The sequence below is a fragment of the Suillus bovinus genome (genome assembly GCF_016758785.1).
Source record: "Suillus bovinus strain UH-Sbo-P2 chromosome Unknown EDB93scaffold_1, whole genome shotgun sequence".
In the NCBI taxonomy this organism is placed as follows: domain Eukaryota; kingdom Fungi; phylum Basidiomycota; class Agaricomycetes; order Boletales; family Suillaceae; genus Suillus; species Suillus bovinus.
Window position 1 is genome coordinate 223358 of NW_024542057.1, and position 24461 is coordinate 247818.

At 47.7% G+C, this 24461-nt stretch overlaps 9 protein-coding genes across 9 annotated transcripts; 6 read left to right on the plus strand and 3 right to left on the minus strand.

Moving 5' to 3' along the window:
* Nucleotides 1–529: 529 nt before the first annotated feature.
* EDB93DRAFT_1244440 (uncharacterized protein) lies at nucleotides 530–2273 on the minus strand (the record flags this gene model as incomplete). The annotated part of the gene is made up of 2 exons (XM_041452214.1): nucleotides 530–2106; nucleotides 2162–2273. The coding sequence occupies 2 exons, from the start codon at nucleotides 2271–2273 to the stop codon at nucleotides 530–532; spliced, it is 1689 nt and encodes a 562-aa protein (XP_041313387.1).
* A 36-nt stretch (nucleotides 2274–2309) lies between these two features.
* EDB93DRAFT_1111293 (uncharacterized protein) lies at nucleotides 2310–5057 on the plus strand. Its single transcript, XM_041448083.1, has 3 exons — nucleotides 2310–3551; nucleotides 3605–3634; nucleotides 3690–5057. The coding sequence occupies exons 1-3, from the start codon at nucleotides 2514–2516 to the stop codon at nucleotides 4653–4655; spliced, it is 2034 nt and encodes a 677-aa protein (XP_041313388.1). The 5' UTR covers nucleotides 2310–2513; the 3' UTR covers nucleotides 4656–5057.
* Nucleotides 5058–5883: 826 nt separating this feature from the next.
* Nucleotides 5884–7995, plus strand: EDB93DRAFT_1317897 (cytochrome P450; the record flags this gene model as incomplete). The annotated part of the gene is made up of 11 exons (XM_041454852.1): nucleotides 5884–5925; nucleotides 6022–6129; nucleotides 6180–6308; nucleotides 6370–6532; nucleotides 6585–6668; nucleotides 6718–6814; nucleotides 6866–6992; nucleotides 7048–7161; nucleotides 7215–7389; nucleotides 7436–7676; nucleotides 7733–7995. 11 exons carry the CDS (start codon nucleotides 5884–5886, stop codon nucleotides 7902–7904), a joined length of 1452 nt encoding a protein of 483 aa, XP_041313389.1. The 3' UTR covers nucleotides 7905–7995.
* Nucleotides 7996–10943: 2948 nt separating this feature from the next.
* Nucleotides 10944–14500, minus strand: EDB93DRAFT_1073667 (RNA dependent RNA polymerase-domain-containing protein; the record flags this gene model as incomplete). The annotated part of the gene is made up of 9 exons (XM_041445029.1): nucleotides 10944–11688; nucleotides 11743–12031; nucleotides 12166–12265; nucleotides 12312–12353; nucleotides 12401–12514; nucleotides 12564–13393; nucleotides 13446–13545; nucleotides 13603–14058; nucleotides 14108–14500. The coding sequence occupies 9 exons, from the start codon at nucleotides 14498–14500 to the stop codon at nucleotides 10944–10946; spliced, it is 3069 nt and encodes a 1022-aa protein (XP_041313390.1).
* Nucleotides 14501–15040: 540 nt separating this feature from the next.
* EDB93DRAFT_1196104 (uncharacterized protein) lies at nucleotides 15041–17664 on the plus strand. The gene is made up of 8 exons (XM_041450884.1): nucleotides 15041–15083; nucleotides 15136–15231; nucleotides 15277–15385; nucleotides 15436–15655; nucleotides 15708–15968; nucleotides 16026–16405; nucleotides 16463–16882; nucleotides 16932–17664. The coding sequence occupies exons 1-8, from the start codon at nucleotides 15081–15083 to the stop codon at nucleotides 17468–17470; spliced, it is 2028 nt and encodes a 675-aa protein (XP_041313391.1). The 5' UTR covers nucleotides 15041–15080; the 3' UTR covers nucleotides 17471–17664.
* EDB93DRAFT_5088 (kinase-like protein) lies at nucleotides 17405–19837 on the plus strand. Its single transcript, XM_041456585.1, has 11 exons — nucleotides 17405–17765; nucleotides 17826–17880; nucleotides 17939–17992; nucleotides 18050–18089; nucleotides 18141–18240; nucleotides 18295–18617; nucleotides 18674–18720; nucleotides 18775–18929; nucleotides 18978–19260; nucleotides 19327–19508; nucleotides 19599–19837. Exons 1-11 carry the CDS (start codon nucleotides 17570–17572, stop codon nucleotides 19742–19744), a joined length of 1581 nt encoding a protein of 526 aa, XP_041313392.1. The 5' UTR covers nucleotides 17405–17569; the 3' UTR covers nucleotides 19745–19837.
* A 74-nt stretch (nucleotides 19838–19911) lies between these two features.
* EDB93DRAFT_1074220 (uncharacterized protein) lies at nucleotides 19912–20303 on the minus strand (the record flags this gene model as incomplete). The annotated part of the gene is made up of 4 exons (XM_041445077.1): nucleotides 19912–20012; nucleotides 20060–20088; nucleotides 20138–20195; nucleotides 20249–20303. The coding sequence occupies 4 exons, from the start codon at nucleotides 20301–20303 to the stop codon at nucleotides 19912–19914; spliced, it is 243 nt and encodes an 80-aa protein (XP_041313393.1).
* Nucleotides 20304–20681: 378 nt separating this feature from the next.
* EDB93DRAFT_1074709 (alpha beta-hydrolase) lies at nucleotides 20682–22538 on the plus strand (the record flags this gene model as incomplete). The annotated part of the gene is made up of 4 exons (XM_041445114.1): nucleotides 20682–21228; nucleotides 21277–21533; nucleotides 21582–21968; nucleotides 22023–22538. The coding sequence occupies 4 exons, from the start codon at nucleotides 20682–20684 to the stop codon at nucleotides 22536–22538; spliced, it is 1707 nt and encodes a 568-aa protein (XP_041313394.1).
* Nucleotides 22539–22760: 222 nt separating this feature from the next.
* On the plus strand, nucleotides 22761–24459 carry EDB93DRAFT_1111435 (carbohydrate esterase family 1 protein). Its single transcript, XM_041448084.1, has 9 exons — nucleotides 22761–22928; nucleotides 22983–23101; nucleotides 23154–23275; nucleotides 23332–23444; nucleotides 23502–23765; nucleotides 23825–23953; nucleotides 24014–24044; nucleotides 24099–24179; nucleotides 24234–24459. The coding sequence occupies exons 1-8, from the start codon at nucleotides 22863–22865 to the stop codon at nucleotides 24122–24124; spliced, it is 870 nt and encodes a 289-aa protein (XP_041313395.1). The 5' UTR covers nucleotides 22761–22862; the 3' UTR covers nucleotides 24125–24179; nucleotides 24234–24459.
* The last annotated feature ends 2 nt before the right edge of the window (nucleotides 24460–24461 follow it).

The following is a 24461-nucleotide window of genomic DNA, read 5'->3' on the forward strand; positions in this document are numbered from 1 at the left end:
GTTAAAGCGTCGGAAAACAAGGAGGTGGAAGACATGGATACTTGGGTTAAGCACCTGGTTTTAAACCACTTACTGCGCTCACACGCCGTAACGTCCGGACTATGTGAGGAGTCACCAGCAGGATGAGGGCTGGTTCAAATAACAAATTAAACGTGCGCAGTGACTTCATGAGCCGAGCCATGCTCCCCTTTCGAACACGGAGGTGAAACACGCGTCAAGGGTTTGCCCTTACGCAATAGAAGCGAACGATTGGTGTCTATACTGGGGCGTGTCAACTGCCACCTTTCCGCTATCGGGAAGTGATTATACGCTAGCACGCTCTATGCGATACGTGACTTGGGGCGGCGGGCACCACACACTGAGCCAGACGCTGGCATCAGGCACGTGTTTTGCATGTGTCCCTCATTCTGTACTTGATCCTGCAAGTGATAGCAAGTATAATTGCACGAAGCGTCTCGATATGAAGCACTGAAAACGTCCTGTAAAAGCACTGAAATAATAAAACACGACCACATACGGCTAACAAATCCTACAACTCTCCGACTTCCCATGGTATAGGCTCGCCTTCCCAATCATCTTCCCCTTCTGTGCTACCTCGGGTGTCATCTTCCGCTTCACCGATATCCCATATATCCCCACCTCTCGACGCGTCATAATGACCAACACGGTCGCCGTAAAGTAAACTACGAAAGACACGCTCCTCCTTGCTGTTGCGGGTTCTTGATGGTGAAATGGCCAACATGAGGCGAAGCTCATCAGGTAAATCAACATGAAACGTTCCATTTTCGTCATGGCTCGTGTCGCCAGCCGTGGCATATTGATCGCGGTCACGGGCACCACTATGTAATATTGGGTCCCAGTCAAGCTCTTCCGCATTTTCCGATACTTGCTGTGCTGTCTGGGTCCGATTAATGACTTTAACAGCAACCTCGTCTAAAATGTCTTCGTCTTCCTCATCCTCCACATCTGCAAGCTTGACCTTTTTTCGGCTCGTTCCGGCTTTTCCTTGTCCGTTTGCTGCAACACGTCGATTTGAAGGGGCCGCTTCAGAAGTGGGAGACGGTGGAAGTAAGAATAATTGCTGAGAAGAAGCTGATGACAGTCCATCATTCGCCGACACGACCTCCAAGACACGCTTGAGGGACAACTTCGGTTCCTGGGACTTGGTATGCACTCGTTTCTCCACAGTAATTGTACGCGATGATCCAGGCCCCGACTGCTTTACCCGGCCTTCAGCGCTGGGAAACTCGTCTTTCTTGAGGAGTTTTGACATCAAAGTAGGTTTTGTATCTGCATTCGATTTCTGTCTATCTTGGCGACCTTTCGAGCGTCTAGAATCCTTATGGGCATTGGCCGGAGATGCTTCGAGACTCGTGGCATCATTCGAATCGACCCCGTGTGAGATTACAACATCGTCCGAGCCTCGTGAGTGTGACTTGGAAACATTTGCAGGTCTCTTAAGTACACTTGCAATTGGTAGTGTGTCTTCGAAGAGGAGCCTGAATGACTTGCCGCCTGCCGGCAGTTTTACGGGAGAATCGTCCACAAAAGAGGTATTGATGTCCGAGCCACCAACTACCCCATCACTATCATCATCACTAGACAAACAATGTAATAATCGGAAGGGTAAAGCCGAGTGAGAACCGATACGTTGACGTTTCTGCTTATTGGGCGAGGGCGAGACTGGTTCACCGCGAAGTCTCTTTCGTGCACGCGAGACTGCCGTGTTCGGCGCGGGAGGTAATTGGGAGTTTGTACCAATTGATAAATGTGGTTGTCCTTCGAGAAAATTATCTGGGGATTCACACCGGGAGGAACGGTTTGGTATATTCTTGGACGGAGTTGCGAAAAAATTTGGTAAAGGCACCTTTCGGGTTGAGAATGAGGATGCAGGGGAGGAATCCCTCTGCTTGCCTTTATTTTTTACTGGTGAAAACGGATTAAAACCTGGAAGAGGTGCGACGACTTCGATTTCTCGCGGCTTGGAAATAATACGGGAGCGGGTTGGGTGAGCAGTAGATTTTGGTGGGGTGGTAGGGGTCTGAGAGAGGCAGGTAGCTGCTGCTACTGCCTTGGATAGTTTCTTGTATAACTTGTACTTTTCAGCTGCAAGGATGATATTGAGTGCAAGTCGCGACATGAAAGTACCGATTAGACGCACCTATAGCAGGTTGATCTTTAATATCTTGAACAGAAGGATCTCTGGAGAACTTTGACTTGAAGTCGCGTTCCCAAGCTTTAATTTCTGTTCGAAGAGATGCAACGTCTGCCATTTAGTTAAGTTCAAACCTGCGTTGAACGTCTTAATGGTTTACCACACAAAGCCAAGCCAAACAAGCAGTCTAATTTTATTGACTCATTGATGGACAGTCACCTCATGTGCACATGTGGACAGCACAAGCTCTGCATGTCCCATTTTAAGTCTTTCTTCTGTCGATAACATTCGTTAATACTGACAACGATTCTTTGTCTGGCTAGCTCCTCTTTAAGGCTTGCACTGCATCCGTCTATCTATGCCTTTAAACTGGGGTCGTCACAAACACCAAACCAGCCATCGTGTCCAGGATGTGTCAAGCTCAATCCACGATGAGCGCGTTCCACGTTTCTTTCAGTCTCCTACTTCTGCCGCTTATCAGCATCACGATCCTAATCCATATGCCATTGTATCTCCAGCATCTCTCACTCCTGACTTCGATCAATCTCCGTCTTCATGTTATCGCCGTGAACTTGAAAGCCCTCCCGAATTTTCAAAACCTTTGTCAAAGAGTATCTTAAATGACCCTGCATTCTCATCCGATCCTCGTGTTCATCCACATTTTCCACTCATTAGCCCTACATTCTACAAGGAACTCCCGTCTAAATCTCCTCTTGTCAACAATCCCTCTCAGACCTCTCAGACCGCTCCCAGTGACATCTCACCTCATCAGGAAGTTCTCTATTCTATAAAGGACCTAGACTGTGTTTCACACCCACCCAGCTCGGGAGAAGCTAACATGTCCTCGACTTCTGTATCTTTAGATTCTGACTCCCACACCACTCTCTCTGCCCCTGCTGTACCATCTGCTACATCTCATTCCCACTCGCTGAATGATCCCACGATACCTCATGTTGTTTCGCCTGTGCAACTTTTGTTTCCATTCTCAACATCTCCGACTTCGTCTTCGCCAAGTCAAGACCCAGGGTCTTCGCCAGCCATGCGTCCCCCTACTTTAAATCGTCGTACCCCAGCACGTATTGTTACAGCTCCAGAGCAGCGAAAAAAAATGGCGAAACCCACACCAACGCGCTCTGACTCGGCTCCAGTTCATGCAGACGGTAGTAACAGGCCTACGGGAAAGCGTCGTATGAAGAATTTTATCCGACGCTTCACAATCTCCCGTGTCCTCGATCGAATCGACGAAATGGATGAGACGGATCATTTTGGAGCAGAATTACGACGTGACAATTCTTACGATGCTATTGGTAGCAATCTTGCGCAACTTGGGCCCGCTCACATGTATAATGATATTGACGTTCTGCGAGGCGATTTCTATACTAAATCTAAGCGTGAGGTAGGTTGGACATACAAGCTTTTCCGACACATGTTTACATCCTCTTTGCAAAGAACGCCCCTCGTCAGGTGCGGACCCAGAAAGTATGTTTGGTAGTTGAGGACCACGAAGCTTTTATCTTTACATGTTTTGCTGCAGCTCCCCAGATTGCCCCCGATTGGTCCAGGCCTCAGTCGACCGTCTCCAAATTTCGTTCCTGGGCAAATTATTCCGTCTGGTGTTATATCACCGCCTCTGCATGCCACTCAGGCTGACGCTGTAATTTCGAACCCAGATCTTCGTAATCCAACCTCGGGCCAGTTAGAACCCAATGACCCCAGAAATCACTCTCCTCTTTACCACCTTCCGCCCGAGATGCTACCTTCTCGTTCATCGTCACATGCCCCCACCAGCAAGTCTGCTTCTCAGATCCATCGCTTTGGTAAAGATATACCTCACATACCACAACGGCCAGCTCATGATGAGCTCGTGCCTTATCACCTCCATCAAATACATTCTGCGCCCGGTCTACCGCCGGCTCATAATGAACGATATCTCGAAACTCGGTCACAAGCTCGCGGTGATGCAAATCAGGCAACGTCTCTTTCATCACCGCCCGTCGTTGAATCACCTGACATGGCGAATCCCCATCCTCGCCATCGTAGAACTCACTCGTTGGACAGTTTGCTCACGCGCCCCACCACATCTACGCAATCTATATCTCGCACTCAAAATAGCTTACAGCCACCGCGCAATCATCACCTTCCAAAACGCCTCGTCATGCCTGCTCTTCTTCAGCCCCCGCAACCACTACCCCAACAACAACCCCTGGATATACATCCCAGAACTGACCCCTACGATCTCCATCTCGAGTCTGACCCCTTCCCACCAACCAAAGGCCATACTCCCGAACCGGCAGCAATGTATCACCAAGGCCGAAAACTACTCCGGAAGAAGGCGGCCGTCTACCCTGGAAATATACCTTTGCCAACGCATGTGCCTGGAGCCCATGCTCACTCAAATCCTCCATTGACAAAACATCTGTCCTTGTCAGCAACTGATACTGGGAATGTCAAGGAGGTAGCTAATCGACGAAGGCTGAGTAAACGGAAACATGATATTTGATTCATGTTATAACCCTTCTTCTGGACTTTGACAGATTCTGATACGGAGATGGGTTGGTGTTCTTGTTTGAGCTGTCTTCTATCTCGTTGATTTGATTCACCTCATAGAGGACAATCAGTGCACTTATCGAGGTGTCTTGACTATGGACCTTGGTACACCAATCGCATTAAGTGATAACGCACGCAATATTTTTTGATTCTTCTGTATGTGTTTTAGCACGACTGTGGAATTGATGCATTTTTCTTTTAGTACACGGTATTTTTGCGCTAGTTTTTGATAGATTGGCGTGTTGCCACGTTATTGAGACTGGGGGTGCTGAAAGCTGTTAAACTTTGTTTCCTGGACGCTCAGGATATCGTTCCGAGGCTACCAGATGAATTTTAATAAGTGTATGGCCCCTGATTGGTTTGGGATGCCAGCGCAAAACCTTGACCATCCGATCATCGCTTCTGTTCGCTACAGTACTATGTAGAACCAGTACTGTTCAACAAACAACAATAGCTGGGGTCCACCGATCGCTTCAAACACAAATCCCCTTCATCTTAGTTTCACCTCCATTCCGTTTCATGGACATGTTGCGCTTGTTTAATTCCACGATCTCCTTCTGCAGTTGCACATCCAGCCCACTAACTTCCGCTCTAATTACGACAGCAATAACCAATGATGGCGGCCTTGAGGTGCTTCAACGTTGCATCTTTAGCAATGCAGTTGATCGGCCTGCATACTCCATTGGACACGCGGAAAAGTTCCGTTCGATTCCGTTCATTTCTGGCGGAGGTGAGACGCCCTTTATAGAAACTTCAGCAGTCTGAGCGGAGATGTGCTGGCTCTATGACCTTTTGCAATCAGGATCATAAGTTGGCAAAAGTCGGAAAAGCTGTCCCTGGCCGTCCTTGTTACTAAAATTGTGAATTTCTTCCTGATGTAGGCCTTGGATCATGGCTTCGTTGACATGACGAAAGTCCGATAGACGAGGCGTTGGCTCCCGCGTCGAGGATAGCCTTACTTGTGAAAATTTCGCCTTGAGAACGGAAAATCATGTGTTCAGTACTCCGCGCCACTGCTCGGTTTTTGGATGTATCTAATCTAGCCTGGCAGCTAAGTTCGATTGTGCTTAACTCTATTTTCCACCCATACTAGTCGATGCGCCCTACATAAATACCCTTCCTCCGCAGGTGCGTGTTGTCCGAAATGCCCTCTACCCCTTTTTGCCTCCGACGCTCATCTCATGGACAGTGCTGGTCTCTTTGTCTATGCCTTGGCTGTTGCAGTAGCCCTTCTACTCCTTTCGATTTACGATCGTCGCAGGTTTTCTGAGGCATGCACTTTTATGCAGTTGCAGTGGGCTAACTAACTTCGAGTCTAGCTTCATGTTATTCCTGCGATCGGACCATCAGGGGCAGTCTCTTCATGGCTCGGCGCGGTCCGCTTCATCATGGATGCTCCAGCCATGGTGCAAGAAGGCTATCAGAAGGTTGGTGACCATGTTATTCTTATGCAATTATGTTTTGAACCTCGATGAAGCATAAAGGCGGAATGTTCAGAGTGCCATTGTTTGACAAATGGGTAGTGGTCCTTACTGGTCCGCGGCTAATAGAGGAATTGAGGAAGGTGCCGGAAGACGAGCTTTCATTCGATCACGCTATGCGAGATGTGCGTTGGAAGTTGCCTTCTATTCCGTAACATTGAGATTTCCTAATCCACGGTTGCACAGCTTCTTCAAGTCAAATATACATTTGGCATCGACGCCCAGGAATATCCCTATCACATACAAGTCACTCGCAACCATCTATCCCGAAACCTTCAGGCGCTCTTTCCTGATGTTTACGACGAAATCAACCATGCATTCAGAACCATCATACCACTAGACCAAAATGGCAAGTTTTTTCACTTTCTCCGTGAGGTTATATTTACGTGCTTGTTGCGCAGGTTGGACTAAAGTTCGCATATACCCGGAGATCATGAAGGCTATGTGTCGCGTAAGCAATCGCCTTTTTGTTGGGCTTCCGCTATGTGAGTGGTTCGCTTAGATCAAGGGTGCATCCGCTCAACCCGCTTACAGGCCGATCCCCTGAATTTGAAGCCCTGCAACAGCAATTCGCTTTACAAGTTGTATTGCGTGCAACTCTCGTGAACTTTTTCCCAAAATTTGCACATCCGTAAGCAGTGTTGCTGAATTGATGGTGCGAAGACCCAACTTTGACTTTTAGGATCATTGGTCGCTTATTGACGAACACGCCTAGTAGCATCAGGGGATGTATGGCACTTCTTGAACCTATCGTGCAGGAACGACTGCAGACCCTGGAGCAATGCAGGGACGAGTGGCACGCTCAACCGGTGTGTTATCTTTCTATGACATGGTTCACTAATTAACTATGTTTCCCCAATAAAGAATGACATGATTAGCTGGCTCATCGACGTATCCGACAATGAGCACAGGAATCTTCGGAGTATATGCTTGCGGATTTTGGTCCTCAATTTTGCTTCATTACATACATCGGCTCAGGTATGCCGTTATGCTCCAGAGCAAATCAATCACTGACTTATTGTCTCACAAAGAGCTTCACCCACGCTCTTTTCAATCTTGCTACATACCCTCAATATTGCAAACCCCTTCGAGAGGAAGCTTTAGCTGTTATTAATCAAGATGGATGGTCAAAGACTGCGATGACGAAACTTGTCAAGATGGACAGCTTTCTCAAGGAATCCCAACGATTCAATAGCACCACTCTCTGTATGTTATTTTTTATTTTTGGCGATACTAGGCTGATTTCTGGTAGTCCCTATGATGCGCAAAGCAATGCGGCCGTTCGTATTCTCGGATGGCACTGTGATACCTAGCGGAACTCACGTCGTTGTCGCTTCATTACCCATGCATCTCGACGAGGAATACTTCGAAAGCGCGTCTGAGTTTCAACCTTTTCGGTTTTCACAGCAGCGCGAGGACACTGAAGACCTACAAAGCCTACTAGCTTCCACAAGTGCGAGTTATATTCCTTTTGGGTATGGACTTCATGCTTGGTACGCCAAAATTGCCCGATCTATGGTTTTGAGTTCTCACTCACTGATTTTGTCAGCCCCGGTCGCTTCTTTGCTTCTAGTGTGATGAAGGCCATGATGGCTTATCTTGTGCTAAACTATGATATTAAATTGGAAAAAGAAGGCGAGCGTCCTCCAGATGAATGGTTTCTGATGAATTGCTCTCCCAACCGTAAGGCAGAGGTTATGTTTAGACGGCGACGACCCTGATTGTAACGATTTCACATACATACTTAGACACCCAAATAATGCCCACATTTTTTACTATTTCATTATTTCCAGCAATAGCACATCGAACATGAATTGTGTGAAGAATTTCATTACTGAATTCTAAGTCGACTCTATTAACATACACTCACCCCATCAATGGACAGGCCAAGGATTGATACGAATAGAGTGCGATCTCGTCATTGATGGTGTTTCAAGTGTGTTGTCACCACGGCGTCTACGTTCCTAGTTCTCCTAAGGTTCATCGTTCTCGAGAATCCTATGGCCCCTTGGTCTAAGTTGTAAGACTGAGCTCGAGGGTCATCGAGACAGAAACCATCCAGAGTTTCTGATGCATATCATCTTGCGCGAATAGCCGTGATGGTGACTATGAAAGAGTTGCACTTAATAGGTCGATTACGGGGTACAAACTTCAGGGCTGCGACTCACTTGGATCACTGATGTGTATATAACCAACTTACATCATACTTCTTGCCCTAGGAGGTTCCACGAGTAAATCTGGAGCAAGGGGAGTTTACATGAATGGTAAATTTGGGGCTGACAGGTCATTTACCGTCCAAAACGTGAATAGAAGTTTCTTGGATCAGATGAGAAAGATCATACGGCGTACATGAGGATTGAGATGAAAGCTAAATTTATCAGGATGAAGTTGATCCAAATAATTCGGGACGCGGATGAATACAAACATGACAAGAAGAGAAAGTTGCACCGATCAGTACGGTTAGATCAGTAAGTCAAATGGAACATGAACTGGAAGCTATACTGTTTCGTATCGGGATCCCAATATGACCAGTTCCAATATCCGGCGTCGTCAGCTTCGTCTTCTATCTCGCGCGCAGGGGAAAACAATTGGCTTCATACGGTTCAGTAGCCACCTAGCACCCAATAAGCAACGTGTGACTTGGGGAAGTAGTTGCATCTACGATCAGATACTGGCATACTGCCTTGTTCAGAGGCTCCCTCTTTTGCTCCCAAGTGCGCATAAATCGTCGGCGAGAAATGACATCTGCTTTGATCTGAAGAAGGTGGACCTGGACCATCATACCTTCTTTTTGTCCCACAGTTTTTCACTCAGTGGCCTAGGCGTACTATTTTGAGGGACGCTTTGCGTTGTACATTTCTTCGAGTCAGAGCAATTATCGACTGCGTGTCCTGAGCATCGCGAGCCGCACGACGAGCGAGATTGATTCTTTCCCTAGTATGAACCTTCATTGGTATAAAGTGCCAGACAGAGACGACATTCGAGGGAGCCCAAATGATTCCTTATGATGCTTACATGGATACTGCACTGCATGTCAAAATTGGCATCGAAGGGCAGGTCAAATACTAGAAACTTACACATCGGGGGGGTTCAACATTTTACCTGTCGCAAGATTTCAATCAAAAGCAGATCTGGACCTGGCTAGAGCATTCCAGACCTAGCCTAGAGCGTTCCAGAGCACTCCAGGATACCTGTTGAATGTAACCTCACTGGCAGCAAACGGCGGTAAAACGTCAGTTTCCCAGTAGTGTGACTTTGGCAAGATCTATCGTCTCAAGTGCAAATCTGCGTAAACATCCCGAGCGACACCAACTCCACCGAACTTGAAACCGGCACGATTCTGCAAACAAGATGGATTTGTATTCCCAGGGTGAGCTAAGGACTATCTGGCAAAATGCATCAGGAACTTTAACATCAAGCTCAGGCTGGCGAAAGTCAAAGAGCAAAGATGACATAATCGGTCCATGATAGGTTTTCTTCCACCCCGATACTCGTCAGACAATTCAGACTTTGGTCAATCAGTAAGGAATGATGCCAAAGCCAGCCGTCGGTTCGTTGCATTAACCCGTTGGGACTTGTAGATTCTCTTAGTAGCGCCCAACCAAGGTGAGTTCTAGAAATCTTTAAAATGAATCTGTTGAATGTTTGTGAGCGGTATATCTTAAATCCGCCGCGGCTTACTTACTTGAAGCTTCACATAGATGATGTCTTCGGCGGCCGTTTGAAGTTTATGTAAAGCCCGACCATGCTTGATGTTGCAGTTACGAATATGTCCGGTGATGCTAGCCTGGAGATAGTCATCTTCGGTCAGTCCCGAACCTCATTGTTTCCGATTCCCAGGTCACAGAAGTCGGCCATGCCACCAAATGGTTCGTATACGTACGCGGCGGCGGTACTCCACAGATACAGACAGGTTTTTCCACACAACAAGTTGATGTGTTCCACCTGTCCGCTAAACTTGCTCACGCATCCAATGCAACTATACAGAGCAGATAGTGAAGGCCCGGATATGCTACCAAATTCCGAGAGACTTACTCCCGAGGTTTTCCGTTTCGCACTCGGATCACATTGTCAACTTAGAAGAGAAGCTTTCCGTTCATGGTATCATGGGGAAATGCACTCGGCGCGTTCCATTGGCACAATTCTTTTCTGGATGTCGTTAAGGTGAAGCACGGGTCGGAACGAGGGCTTGTTGTTGCAGCATAACCCCCTTCATGGCTTCATTCATGTAAAAATTTACATTAATCGTCTGTCCTCACTAATACCTTCTTTTGTCGAATGGCAGCCATGTTCCAACGGACCATGGAGATTGAACGCCATTGCGTGTGATAGGCTATCAGCCGTCGGACGCAAAAAATCTTTCAGGCTTGTTCCATGCAGGCAGACCGATCAGAGGGGTCCTAACAAGCGCTGGAATGCCTCCATCCCTTAGTCCTATCCATGTTGATCTTTTGTTATGTGAACAGCATTTATGATATGGCAAAACCTTGACGCACATATGCTACTCACGAGGCCTGACGCAGACGATAAATGTACACTATCGCATTTCGGATGCATGTGAAAAAAACTCCTTCGCATGGATCCGAGGAGATATGCACCAGCTGCACAGTCGCAGTTGAGTTCATCGGTACCACACATAATAAGGATAGCTATAGATGCAACACGTATTGGAGTACATATGGGATGTAAATAAGACAACTGGTTCAGTGATATATACCGATGTACCAGATGACCGTCATGTCATGAAAAACATGAAAGCCTCAGTCATCTACGTCATCTTGTGCCTGCGAAAGAGCTCGTAGGACATTGTTGGGTATGTTCATAACCTGCGCAAATTTATCCTCAAAAGGGACTTCGCCTTGTGCTCGCGCTTTGATGGCGCAAAGCTCTCTGAAGGCAACAGAAAACCCGAATGACTGGTTCAGAGTGTAAGCATACGATGCCATAATAGTCTTGAGTTCTTCCGCGGAAAAAAAGAGTACGTCTTGGAACAACGGCCGCTGCGCGAAGTATTGCACAACTTTTTGGATCTGTTGTTCCTTTGGATCAGAACGCCCAGGACACGAAGCACTTTTCTGCATTGCAATGGCACGTAGCCAGTCTTGGTATGCTTTGTCGACATGATTTTTGGCAACAGTCAGATTGCTTTGCAATCCTTGGAAACCGACATGCATCGCTTGTGTTGCCCTGTAAGATGCAGATGTGTAAGGAGAGGTGAGATGGGTATCGTGGTCTAAAGCACGGGGCGGGGAATTGCGAAGACTTGAGTACTTCTTGACATACTCGTCACGGAGGCGATTACCCTCGTCCACGAGGTCATCGAGGATGAAAGGTGATGATGATATTCGCTTCAATGGCGGTGGGTCTTCTCTGGGAGAGTCGCTCTTTTTTAGAGCTGCTACTTTGTAATATGGTTTGCGGCTGCCATATTTTTTACGGTCTGCCTCGAAAACATGTTGTTTGACTCGTAGTCCACTCTTCTTTGCATCCAGGCACGTTGTAAACCTTCCTCACATATTATAAAGCGAGCATGGTAGCGACACAACTTGATGCACTTACATATATGCAAGTCGAATGGCTGTTGTACTGTCATAGCCATCTTGATACACAGCTGCGTCATGAAAGCCAGAATACAGTTTGTACTTCGTCTCCACGAGCCCAAGCAGCAAAACCTTTTGAAAAGCTGTTTGAGCCTCTTTATCTGAGAGCTTGGATACTCGTTGGTCAAAATCAAGAAGGTGTTCGACATCTCGTTCAAAGTCGTTCCTCAGATCCACGGGTGTCTCGTACAGTGGAGAGCTGTTGAAGTTTTCAACAAGGTTTTTGGACCAGACCAACACGGCAGTATCTTTCGAAGAACAATCAACAATCACTAAACGAGATAGAAAATAAGTAAGAAAAAGAAGCTTACCTCCGTCATAGTCTACAAAGCAAACTTGTGAGCAAATGCCTCGGGAATAGGCATGAGAGGAAAAAGCCAACCTCCGCCACCCAAGTAGCTTGCCAGTGATCGCTCGCCTTTCACCGGAAATATAATGACATCAAAGTAACTTGACAACTTAGGGTGACTGACGGCAGTGACCTGACTTATGTGTGATGACTCGTTCTACGAAAAACAGGTTTCTTACCTTCTGGACATCCGAGGGCAGTCTTGTGGGAATCCTCCATATCTAATCATAAATCTCAGGACAAGCTTTGACAAAACTAAAGTGCTCACTAAAACAGGTCCAGTTATGATATCGATATGGGTTCCACTTTCAGGGTCGGTGATGAGTTGCGACGACCGAAAATGTATCTGGCCCTCTTCAAGGACACCATACGGATCTGTGGTCTTATTAGACGAGCAACAGTAATCGATAAGAACGCTACTTGCCTGGTACGATGTAGGCCTCGAGGGACTCCTTGACTGGAATGTGACAATTTTTTACATAATCGTCCAGAACAACCGTCACCACGCTTTTGAGCTTGTTAAAGAGCGGGTCGAGCTTTAAGGGGTGAAATCCTGCCTGGAGAAGCTCGAGGACGGATTCATATAGGGAGGTTGGTTGGCCGCTATGGGGATTGCGACTTCGGGGATCCGGGGCAGCCGGTGACTGGTCCAATATAACATTACCATCATCATCAATCTCGTCACCCAGCTCCTCGTTGGGCCGGAGTTGGCCAAGGCCGAATGCACGGGCCTGGCCAGCAATGCGCCGCCGCAGTCTACAAATCACAACACGGCCAGCACGCTCAACAGCTCGCCAAACTAGGATCATTGAATCGGAGCCGTCCCATTCAGTGAGCTGGCGCACTTCATTGTTCAGTCCATTAGCCATGAGTTCCTTCAAAATACCAGTGGGAACGTCATTCTGAGCTAAATTTACCAGAGTGTCTTTGGATAAGCGGCTCGGACCAGTTACACGAGACGGCGCAACAAGATCGAAAATTCTGTGGGCATCGTCAATCTTGTGCAGCGGTCCACAATTGATTTTGTGTTGCGAGTTACGTATCCAAATCTTTGGTGGTCCATCGGCGACTTGATACTCAGGATCTGGGTGCAGAACCCACATCCCCTTGGCACCAGCAATACGTCCCTGCACGGCTGTCGGTCGACTTGGATATTGGATTACTCGCATGATGGCAGTCAATGCCGCACCGCTGATGAGCCCGCACCCATCAGTCATGATTTTTTCAGCTAGATGCTCTCCCTCGGCGCAGTTCGCAGCATCTGCAACATCTAAGTCAATGCACCATAGTTTGCAAGGAAGAGAAAATGTTACACTGATCATCAATGAAGAATATATTCTCAGAAGCAAATTTGATTGTTGGTACCGAAGTTGATAGGCCGAGCGCCCATCGGGTAGACCATTTGCTGATGGGCTAGTTGAAGTGCGCGTCAGAGCTGTATCACGCGGACTCAGACGAAAAGGTATTCACCTGTTTTGAATTCAATCTTAATGGATTATGCCACTGTACAAATTCATGGAGTGTTAGCCGGTGAGCGTCGCCATCGTCAGGGTGAGTCTGCCGATCTATGTTTTCGTTGGTTTCGAAAAGGTAAACATTCCCTTCCTTCGCATGAAATGGTACGAAAACGCGGCCACACAGCACAAATTTGCTGGACTGGAGAAACTTGGGAACTTCTGTGTCATATATCAGGTTGTCTGGAACACGGATTTGGAGGATGCGTCGAGACCCCAAAAACCGAGCAAATCGATGCGACCGCCGAATCTCGGGTTTTTCGAGCTCGAGTTTAAACGAACTTCCCGCTCTCACAATACGGGCAGCTTGCTGGATCTTGCCTCCGTACCAATTTTCTTTTCCCTCCCAGTCGCCCATAGTTCCCAGGCCGCGGCCTTTATTTTCAACAATCGCAAGCTGCTCTCGATCGTACTCAAGCCTTTCGATCATATTTAGCTTTGGATTCATGATATGATTGAACTTTATACCAAACTTCTGATGGTGCTCTCATCGCAGATGACGGCCCCATCTCGTCTTTGATGACGGCAGCCACTTTCCATGCAGCTTGCGCATTTGAACCCTTGAGTTGGCGCAGACGATGTTCCGTCATATCTTCGAACGTCCACATGCCACGAGTGACACCTCGTGCCAGTTCATAAATTGTTCCCCACGCAAGTTGTTGCTGATCGAGGGTTATTTGAGCTCTCTTGCAATGGGCGATGTGTACAATATTCAACTGAACGCCAAACTCAGGAAGACGATGGTTTGTTCTTGTCCCTACTTGTGGCACATTCACCTGCAGGGCTGTAGTAAGCGTACGTTGGACGAAAGGGCTGTGAAAACCTACAGCTGGCGCAGTCTTCTGCGATGACATCGATTCGAGTCTGGTTGTGTGACTGCGCGAAGAACAAAGAGGAGTGCTGTGTTGACGATGGTAAGTCGCTGCCACTGATCACATGGATGAACTAGGGTTTGACCCGTTCTAATGGCGAAGCAGAAGTTAAACCCTGCCAAGTCGAGGTAAGTTTGGAAGCATTATCAATGCATTGATTTGCGAAGTCACAGCTGATAAGCGGACTTCATGTTCCATTTCAATTGCATGGTGAATGTTCTGTACGCTAGGCAGCGCTAGGCCCTGCTACAACATACTTCAACAATATCGATGATGTTCCTTCCGCGTCAAAGGATAATATTAAGAAAATGGGTACTTCAAGTTGGTCTGACTGAGCTGGTTACAGTACTAGGTTGATTTGGGTGAACGAAGCGGTTTTCCGTGGTCAGACCACAAACTTGAAGGTCCTAGTACTACAAGGTTGGTATTGAAAGAAACGAGCAAAGAAACGAGTCAGGCTAACGAGCTCATGACCAAATATAGCAATTGATAATCAGTGAGGTCGGTCTTTAAGTCGGGGCCATCTTGATTCAGACTTTAATCCGATCAGAATTTTGCCGTCATGGTGAGTCAAAAGCAAGAGTGAAACGCTAACTGTTGATGGTGTGCAATGACAGCCACCAAGACAAAAGAACCAAAATCCATCGGGACTTGGTCGAGCTATCATCAATAAGAAGTTCAAGGATGCCAAAGAAAGACAAGAGTCTGGTCTTGTACGTGGTATTTTGTCTTCTGCATGCGTTTACTCATGTTCTCAGTATACAACCGAAGTTGATTCTACAACCCGTCTTAAATCTGTTACGCAGGAGAGAGATCTAGATGAATTTCTGAACACGGCACAATTGGCGGGCACGGAGTTTACGGCGGGTGCGTCAATATGATTTCCTTTTTGTTTGTAGCCTCATGCGGAAAGTTAGAACGACGAAATGTGAAGATTATCCAGTCCCCTGTAGGATCAACACACAATCCCCATCTTCTCACTGATCAGGAGGAGGAGTCGACTTTGAAGAAGCACCAGCTGAATAAGGAGAGACTCAGAGTGCCCCGAAGACCTCCATGGACGAAAGCAATCACAACATCACAATTAGACCGACAGGAGAAAGATGCCTTCCTCGAATGGCGAAGAGGGCTTGCTCAGTATGTGGGAAAACCCATGATCTTCTGTGGCCACTGACCGATACCGATAAAGACTTCAGGAGGAAGACAAATTTCTGTTAACGCCATTCGAGCGCAATATCGAAGTCTGGAGGCAATTATGGCGTGTCTTAGAGCGATCACATTTAGTCGTGCAAATCGTTGATGCTCGCAATCCGCTAAGATTTAGATGCGAGGATCTTGAGTCGTATGTCAAAGACGTGGAAGGTGCAGAAGGCGAGGCAGGTACAGGAAGAGATAAGCGCAAGACTCTGCTGTTAATCAATAAGGCCGATCTACTCACTGCGACACAAAGGTGAGCGTGGTCCCACTTCTATCGAATGTCTATCTTTATTCGAACCTTCACCTCAAGGCGAATATGGGCAGATTATTTCGATGGTCAAGGCATACAATACGCATTTTTCTCCGCTGCGAATGCTGCTGCATTGCAGCAAGCCCGCCGGGATGCTATTGCCCAGGCCGAAGAGGAACAACTCCATGAGGATAATCAAGACGAAACTTCACTGTCCGATTCAGATGGTCCGGATACACCCAGCGACGATGTCAGTGATGATGACTTCGCAAAAGAGTCGGTGCAGGAATCATCACCTCACTCCGACAGCGACACGGACGACGAACATCAGTACGTTCACACAGAGGAAGATAATCCTGACGGGAAAGATCCTCGTACCAAAGTTCTCTCAGTGTTGGAGCTCGAAGACCTGTTCGCCACAGCTGCTCCAGATCTATCAAGTGAAGCTCCATTTAAAAAAAAATCCAAATAAAGGCTTACAGCTCACCAATTGGCAGTGTTTACTGGCCCGTCTGGGGAACCTCCAACAAAACTGGTGGTTGGGCTCGTTGGTTATCCCAATGTTGGTAAATCTAGCACAATCAACGCCCTTCTCGGAGAAAAAAAGGTCTCCGTCTCTTCGACCCCTGGAAAGACAAAACACTTTCAAACTATTCATCTCTCCCCAGCGATAGTACTTTGTGACTGTCCTGGATTGGTATTCCCTCAATTTGCGACTACCAAGGCTGCACTGGTTTGTGACGGTGTGTTACCAATTGACCAAATGAGGGAGTATTCTGGTCCGGTAGCTCTGGTAGCCAAGCGAATACCAAAGGAGGTGCTTGAAGCGACTTACGGTTTGACTGTTAAATTCAAAGGTGTAGAAGAGGGGGGTGACGGGAAGATCACTGCTGAGGACTTCTTGATCGCTTATGCGAGTGGGTACTCTTCATTTGGTTTAAACAACTATTTTTTATCAGTCAACAGTTGCTCGAGGGTTCATGCGGTCCGGCCAAGGTAATCCAGATGAGGCACGAGCAGCACGTTATGTCCTAAAGGACTATGTCAATGGGAAACTGCTTTTCTGCCACCCACCGCCGGGCACACCTGAGGAATCTTTCAACCAAAGAACCCACGAACTGTCGCTTCTGCGAGTGACAGGAAAGAAACGTGCACCCGTCACAAGAGTTGGAAAAGGCGCGGATACATTCGTGCCGGCTAATCCGTCTCCCATGCTTGTTGCTCAAGGGCAGGGGCTGAAATCTCAAGCTCTTGACCAAGACTTCTTCGCTCATAATTCGAATCTATCAGCACGGCCATTTTTACAAGGTACCTCTCGTAACGGGCAAGAGTTTTCGAGGGGAAGAATATATCCTCATCAAAATATGGTGGCTGACGATGGTACTCCATTGGGACATGGGAGCGCGAATCAGGCCGCTATGTTGGCGAGTGCTAGTAAGGTTGGGAAGAAGCATAACAAAAAGAACAAGCGAGTGAAGCAGAGGAGCGGCAAGGGATATGATTGATGCCTAACGCGCTGGTGGAACACAATTATTTATTGAGGACTGTTGAGAGTGGTCGGGTCAAATTCCAAAAGTAGCAATGACCCCTCTGCTATTCGATAAATGCCTCGAGCCGCATCTACGTCGTTTCTTGTTTTTTCTCTAAATCTACCAAGCATGGAAACACAGACACGCTCGCTAGGACCGACTCAGCCTGTACCCTCATTTGTCTCTTCAAAGTCAGCACGTTCACAGACCTTGTCAAGATCGGATGTATGCGCCAAATTCATTACGACTACCGCGGATGGACGCACGGAAGGTATGAATTTATCTTGTTCCTTTAAGCGGCAGGGATCATTAACAACGATCTGCTACGTAGGAATAACTTTGAGTATCGGGAAGCCAATAACCATTGGAAGGAACCCTTCTCTTTGGTCGCTCAACGCATCTTCTAACCTAAGCTATCTTGTTTACTCACTTGCTCATATGCAGCTCGTACGTGATACCAGATATCGTGGTGTCCAGCGTACATTGCAAGATACACGCGTCAGCTCATGTGTCATGTTTCGCTGGTTCATACATCTCCTGACACACGTTGAACAGGGTCCAGTCTAGCACCGGAGGAATCATTGTATCATGCCAGGTAGTTACTTGCGCCGTGCTACCTTACTTGCTTAACTTGACTGCTGTGAAGGACTTGTCGACAAATGGACTCATTTTGAATGGGCACAAAATCCGCAAAACATCTGTCATTGTCATGAATGGCGATACATTCAGAATACCAGCCTCGCAGAGTATGTATCAATCATATGCCGCTCTCAATTTATGCCTTGCTGACCTTTTACCAGCCTTTCAGTGCATACTTAAATGGAGGCACGTTAATGAAAAACACGAAAAACACGCGTCACAGCCTTCTCAATCACAAACGCAGTCATACAAAGTTGCTACCGTTCACCGAAGCAACATATTGATTTTAAAGAGTTTCATGCAGGACCTCGGACGATTCCTAATCACATCTCACTGCCTTGGGAGTGGGAGTTATGCCACCGTACAGCTTGCGCTTGATACCACAGGTCACCAACAAGCCGCCTGCAAGATTATTAGGCGCAAGGAAGGTAATGACCTTAGAAAAGAAATGAAGGAGGCAACATTGCTCATGAACCTGCATCACGTTCGTGCATAATTTCATCTTTTTGTCTTGAAATGTCACGATATCGATTCAAACAGCCTAACATTAACAGGGTATATGCTGTCGATTTGGATCCGGAATTCCTGTAGGTCGCTTGCTTTTTTGGTTCACCACTGAAGCGACAAATTGTGAGCACCAGATACATCATTCTTGAACTCTGTACTGGCGGCGACCTTTTCACGTACATCACAACGCACTCCAAGCATCGATTATGCGAAGGAGAGGCAAAGTACATCATGTATCAACTTCTCAAGGGCTTGAAATACCTGCACGACCGTATGATCTCACACAGAGGTAAGGTTTTATACCTCTCCCACGAGGTCCAAGCTGAGCTTAAGGCAGATCTCAAGGTGAGTCCCTGTGTGTGTTTCAAAATTTTGACTCTATTCTGTCGTCAACAGCCAGAAAACATTCTGCTTTTTTCACCCGGACCTTATCCACGTATCCAGATTGCCGACTTCGGTCTTGCACGTCCAAAAGCTTATCAAGAAACTTTGCATGTTTGTGGCACCATATCTTATCTCCCGCCAGAAGGTATCCTGGCGCTCGAGCACAAACATCTTGGCTACGTTGGCATGCCAGCTGACTGCTGGAGCGCAGGCGTGACGCTTTTTGCTATGTTGACGTGCGTGTTCTGCTATATTTGTTGTCACAGAAATCGCATTCAGAGTTAATACTCGGATTGCTGAAGCGGAAGTCACCCATTCGACTTTGTCGGTTCTACTCATTCTCGCATCTCTCTTGAAGACGTCGTGGACTCTCAAGGCTTCGTCCAATCCCAGCATGCGACGGCTCAAGATGAAAGAACAAAACAACGTATTCTTGATGGGCAGATTTGCTTCCATGAACCGATCTGGGGTCCGCTTCATGACGGTGCGTGCCCAAGGTTAACTGGTTTTAGTCCTCCGCAACCCATATTTTTCGAATAAATGATCAATCCCCTGACTATTTGCGGGTGTGTAGCCAAGATCCTCGTCTCGCACCTTCTTGTCTCAGACCCGCAGGACCGTGCAACTGTGTACTCTGCACTCAAGAGTTGGTGGATCTGCATGGACCTCGAAGAGTTGGATCAAGCGTACCGAGAGCGGATCAGAGCGCACTTCACGTAATTCAGTCTGCAATACTCTGTTTTTATTGCTCTTGTTTGTGCGTTTTTGTGACACTAGATTTGTACAGCGCTTTCAAGTTCGTGGTATCTGATTGCAATGGTTCACATCCGATTCTATCCAAAATTGAGAAAAATGTATCTGTCATCAGTGTGGTAGTGAAAACAATGCTATTCGTTCCATGTAATAATGTCTCTATCCTCTTCTGAGTTGTGGTCACGTTTACGATGTAGCATGACACGTTCGCGTGAAGGAAACAGTCTGTTGCAATCTACGGACGCTAGTGAACGGACAGATAGTAGACGATATAACGCGTACCTTGGAACGCACAAATGTATATCGGTGTCCTACAGTATAGTGGGTGAATCATAACACGCTAGTGCGATATAGGCTTACTCTTGAGGAGAGGTGACGCGAGCAAGACCAGCTGTTAGCTGATCATGAGTAGTGGTTGCTGTTAGAAAGGTCACTCAGCTCGCATAGTATCATAAATATGTCCTGGCTTACTGTCATGGGTCGCAGGCTTCGACTTGAGGACGGATGGCAGCGATGGACCATGCATTACAGGATGAAGAAATGTAGCACAGCCACTTCTAATTACCAAAAGTTGACCCCCAATAGAAGTTGGACTCGGAGCACTTACTCTCGGCGGGGAATGTATGACTTATCTTCGTCGCCGTCGACCACAGTGAGCTCCACTCTCAAGACGCTAACTTCCCGCTCCGAATATCTAGTAAACAGTCGAAACGACGAGGAAATACCCGGAAGTTGGTCTGGGATGTGGGGTTCCCGGTCAGCGTCCACTGCGGCCATCAATGGCAGGGCTGCACGTGGAGTTCACGGCAGGTCGCTCAGCGCTTCTCCAGCGTCTGCCTCTTCTTCATGGGCACTTCAGCACTCGCTGTCTATGTCTACTACTACTAATCAGAAGCCACCTGTTATGTGGTGGCCATTATCATCGTCTGCCAGAGACGTGGCGCTATCCAGCTCAACGTCCCGGTCGACCCCAGATGGCTCACCATCATCATCGCGTCCACCATCTCCTGGGCTGTCATTACTGAACGAGGCATTGAGTGACAGCATTCTTCCGACAGTGCCCCCACGCGCACGACTGCCTCCATCCTTTTCGCCTGCTCGTCTGCTCAGTCGACCACCTCCATTACTCAGTAATCTGCTATCAACTCTCCCGTCAGCATCTGTGGCTCCCATTCCTCCACATATTCAAAATGGGCTCCCTTTATCTTCTGCAGATCCTGCAGCCCACATTGATGAGCCATGTATATCGTTAAACCACTCCCTACCCACTCATTCGTCCATTGATACACTGCGTTCGATCCATGCATCTACCGCACCACAGATTGCGCCTCCTCCTATTCTGACCAAATGGTGGTTCCAAAGTGATTCAGACTCGGGGATCAAGGACAACGTGGGCAAGCTCCTAAATGAGGAGGATCAGGCCTCGTCGTTGAATACAATACATCAGAAGTGTATGTCTGTAGTCTACTCCTCGAACATTGCTAACCACTTGCATGTAGATCGTTCACCAAAAGCTCCCGTTGTGTTCTGCCATGGGCTTCTTGGTTTTGACACCGTAACTGTTGGACCTTCACTTGCACCCTTACAGGTTGCACATTGGCGTGGTATCAAGGAAGCATTGGAGGCAAATGGGTGCGAAGTTCTTATCACGCGAGTACCTGCAACTAGTTCTCCTGTAGAGCGCGCAAAAGTTCTCGAGAAAAAGATTTCAGAAGTTTATCCTGGCCGAGCTGTCCATCTCATAGGACACAGCATGGTAAGGTGAGCACCGAGGCAGACGATCACCCTTACTGACACATTGCAGGGTGGCCTTGATTGCCGTTACCTCGCAACGCATCTCACCCAACGCAAATTTTCCGTGATAAGCATCACTACAATTGCCACTCCACATCGTGGCTCCTCCTTCGCGGACCACTTCATGTCACTCGCTTCGCAGCATCTTCCATCCGTCCTCGCCCTGCTTGAGCTCTTACCAAACGGTGGCGGCGATGGAAAGGCATTTGAATGTCTTACTCTAGAGAGCATGCGCCGGTTCAACGAGGAGACACCTGACGTCGAGGGCGTGCGCTATTTTAGCTGGGGTGCATGCTATGAACCAGGTCTTATTGATACATGGAAATGGCCGCACAGTATCATCTTGGAGAAGGAGGGTCCGAACGACGGGCTGGTTAGCGTCGAGTCAGCCAAGTGGGTGAGTACGCATGATGACTCCTTGGTGTGTGCGCCTTGCTGAATACGCATGCAGGGCACATATCTCGGTACTCTTTCTCCCGTGAACCACCTCGACCTTGTTGGATGGACGAACGCTGCGCGATATACGTGGGCCTCGATTTGGGGGAGAGAGATTTTATTCAAACCTGCTTCATTCTACCTTGGTATCGCAGACTTGCTGGCTGGAGTGGAGGAGGGCGAGGGCGACAATTGTGATACACTAGAGGATGACATGGTTGTTGAAAGTCACCGGGAGAAAATTCAACAAAACCTCTTGAATAGTAATCCATCTCCCAGGTCAACGCCAAGCCCGCTGCTGAGAATGCACCCTGTACTTGGAGAGATGATATCAAAAGCGCAAGAAGAATCAATGTCCCTACCTCAACGTACTTTCAAACCGGCAGAAGGATCGAAATCTCCGACATCCCCAGAAGCACCCACATCAACGAAGCAGAGATCTCTGCCCCCTACGCCTCCTCATGAGGAGACCCCTCCTACACCACCTACAAAATCGCCAACACCGCCTGCACATACGGGAGAACGAGACTAGACCACCTTTCACGCATCACGCCATACCCGTAAATGCATCTGCCGCATTATTAGTCGTATTATATTCTAATTGCCTACTACTGAGATTTAGCATTGATTAGTGTATCTCACGGAATAAAACACATTTTATCCGATGTGAGTTGGAGTAGGCCAAATTAATACCATGACCGGGGAGTGGACCGGAGAAGTGATCATGAGACTTGCAAGTGCCCGAGCCATCTCACCCAACAAGCGTGTATGATTCTTGTCCGTTTCGTCAGCTTGCGCATTCAATAGTTTAGATCTTCCTATCGTGAATCACAACATTGACGTAGAGCCCGCTGGCATGTCGCTCGAAAAACTTTCATCGAACAAGCATTATGAGGGGACGCTCACAAAGTACAAGTTTAGGGTACGTCGTTTGGCAGAGGCGACAACGCCACGCCGCTGATAATGAGGATAATAGTCTGCTGCTCTGGGCGATACCTATACCCAATTCAATCTCTTCCTCCCCGCCAACGCGGCTCAGGGGAAGGTCCCTGTACTTGTCTATCTTGCAGGACTGACCTGCACGGAGGATAATGGGTGTGTTAAACGCCTTTCCGTCGACCCCGCAAACTCACATGACAAAACGCAGGGCCCAAAAAGGCGGTTTCATGCGCGATGCAGCAGCTCAGGGCATCGCACTGCTTTTCCCTGACACCTCCCCGCGTGGTGCAGGCATCGACGGTGAAGATTCAGATTGGGATTTTGGCAGCGGTTGGTAATCGCTATCTTGGTGCTCATCCTTACCTGATAGCGGACGCGGTGGATAGGTGCTGGGTTTTACCTGAACGCAACGAATCCCAAGTGGTCGAAGCATTATAATATGCTCAGCCATGTTACTCAAGAGCTCCCTCAGGTGCTTGAAAAAGCGGGCTTGCCTCTCGTCTGTCTCGGCATCTCTTATCTTCTCCCTTTCTTTCCCTGACGACAACATTCACAGGACTTCACACGCCAGTCAATCTTTGGACACTCGATGGGCGGACACGGGGCGCTGACTGTGTACCTTGCGTCACTGCTATCTGGGATGAAGCAATATCGTAGTGCATCTGCATTCTCACCCATCTGCGAGCCATCCGAGGTGCCATGGGGCACGAAGGCATTCTCTGGGTACCTTGCGGGCGGTATTGCGGAGGGAAAAGACCGATATGATGCAACAGCGATGATCGGGAAGGTGAAGGGAGCGGTAAATATACTCGTGGATTATGTGCGTCATGCTTTTGTCTATTCGTTGGCCCTTATTAGATGGGACTGATGTAGTAACAGGGTACTGCGGATAATTTCCTATACCAACTGCACCCGGACAAGTTCCTCGAGGCTGCGCGTGTGGCTGGGCATGATGAGGTACAGGTACGAGTAAGGAAACAGGAAGGGTACGATCATAGCTACTACTTCGTGGGTGTCTCTGCTTTTGATGATGGGGTGATGTACTAACAACGGAATCATGATGTACAGATATCGACATTTGCATCGGACCATATTCACTGTGAGTTTTTTTTTTGGCTTCTAGACTGTCAGTACTGATGCGGTGAGTCGTTAGTCCACGCTAACTTCCTGAAAGCGTAGAATGAATAAAGTAAGAAGCTGACCTTCTGTACGAATGGAGATATGATAGCTGGGCGTTAGTCTTGAACTCCTACTTATTATGCAGTGAGAATTGACCTATCTGCCAAAGCTTACGGCCGAGTGTGGGGAAAAAGTGAGACGAGTTTTCCGTTGAATTCCCAAAGGAAATGTTAATTTGAGAGCAGACAGCGATGTTCGTTGCGAGGGAGACCGGATGATATTCATGATGTTCAGATTTTAGTGTTAGCTAGGTTAGAGAATCGGAGTACTTGGATTAAAAGCAAATAGTTGTAAACCTAATACAGAATAGCACTGCTTATACCATCAGACAAGCCTG

Coding starts and splice junctions, on each gene's coding strand:
- EDB93DRAFT_1111293 (XM_041448083.1), top strand. CDS start 2,514: ATGCCTTTAAACTGGGGTCGTCACAAACACCAAACCAGCCATCGTGTC. Junction 3,552..3,604: donor ATACTAAATCTAAGCGTGAG/GTAGGTTGGACA, acceptor CTCTTTGCAAAG/AACGCCCCTCGTCAGGTGCG. Junction 3,635..3,689: donor GTCAGGTGCGGACCCAGAAA/GTATGTTTGGTA, acceptor GTTTTGCTGCAG/CTCCCCAGATTGCCCCCGAT.
- EDB93DRAFT_5088 (XM_041456585.1), top strand. CDS start 17,570: ATGCCTCGAGCCGCATCTACGTCGTTTCTTGTTTTTTCTCTAAATCTA. Junction 18,090..18,140: donor GAATCATTGTATCATGCCAG/GTAGTTACTTGC, acceptor ACTGCTGTGAAG/GACTTGTCGACAAATGGACT. Junction 18,930..18,977: donor CCGTATGATCTCACACAGAG/GTAAGGTTTTAT, acceptor AGCTTAAGGCAG/ATCTCAAGGTGAGTCCCTGT.
- EDB93DRAFT_1111435 (XM_041448084.1), top strand. CDS start 22,863: ATGTCGCTCGAAAAACTTTCATCGAACAAGCATTATGAGGGGACGCTC. Junction 23,954..24,013: donor ACGATCATAGCTACTACTTC/GTGGGTGTCTCT, acceptor CATGATGTACAG/ATATCGACATTTGCATCGGA. Junction 24,045..24,098: donor TGCATCGGACCATATTCACT/GTGAGTTTTTTT, acceptor GTGAGTCGTTAG/TCCACGCTAACTTCCTGAAA.
- EDB93DRAFT_1196104 (XM_041450884.1), top strand. Junction 15,232..15,276: donor AAAGACAAGAGTCTGGTCTT/GTACGTGGTATT, acceptor TCATGTTCTCAG/TATACAACCGAAGTTGATTC. Junction 15,656..15,707: donor TGGCGAAGAGGGCTTGCTCA/GTATGTGGGAAA, acceptor ATACCGATAAAG/ACTTCAGGAGGAAGACAAAT.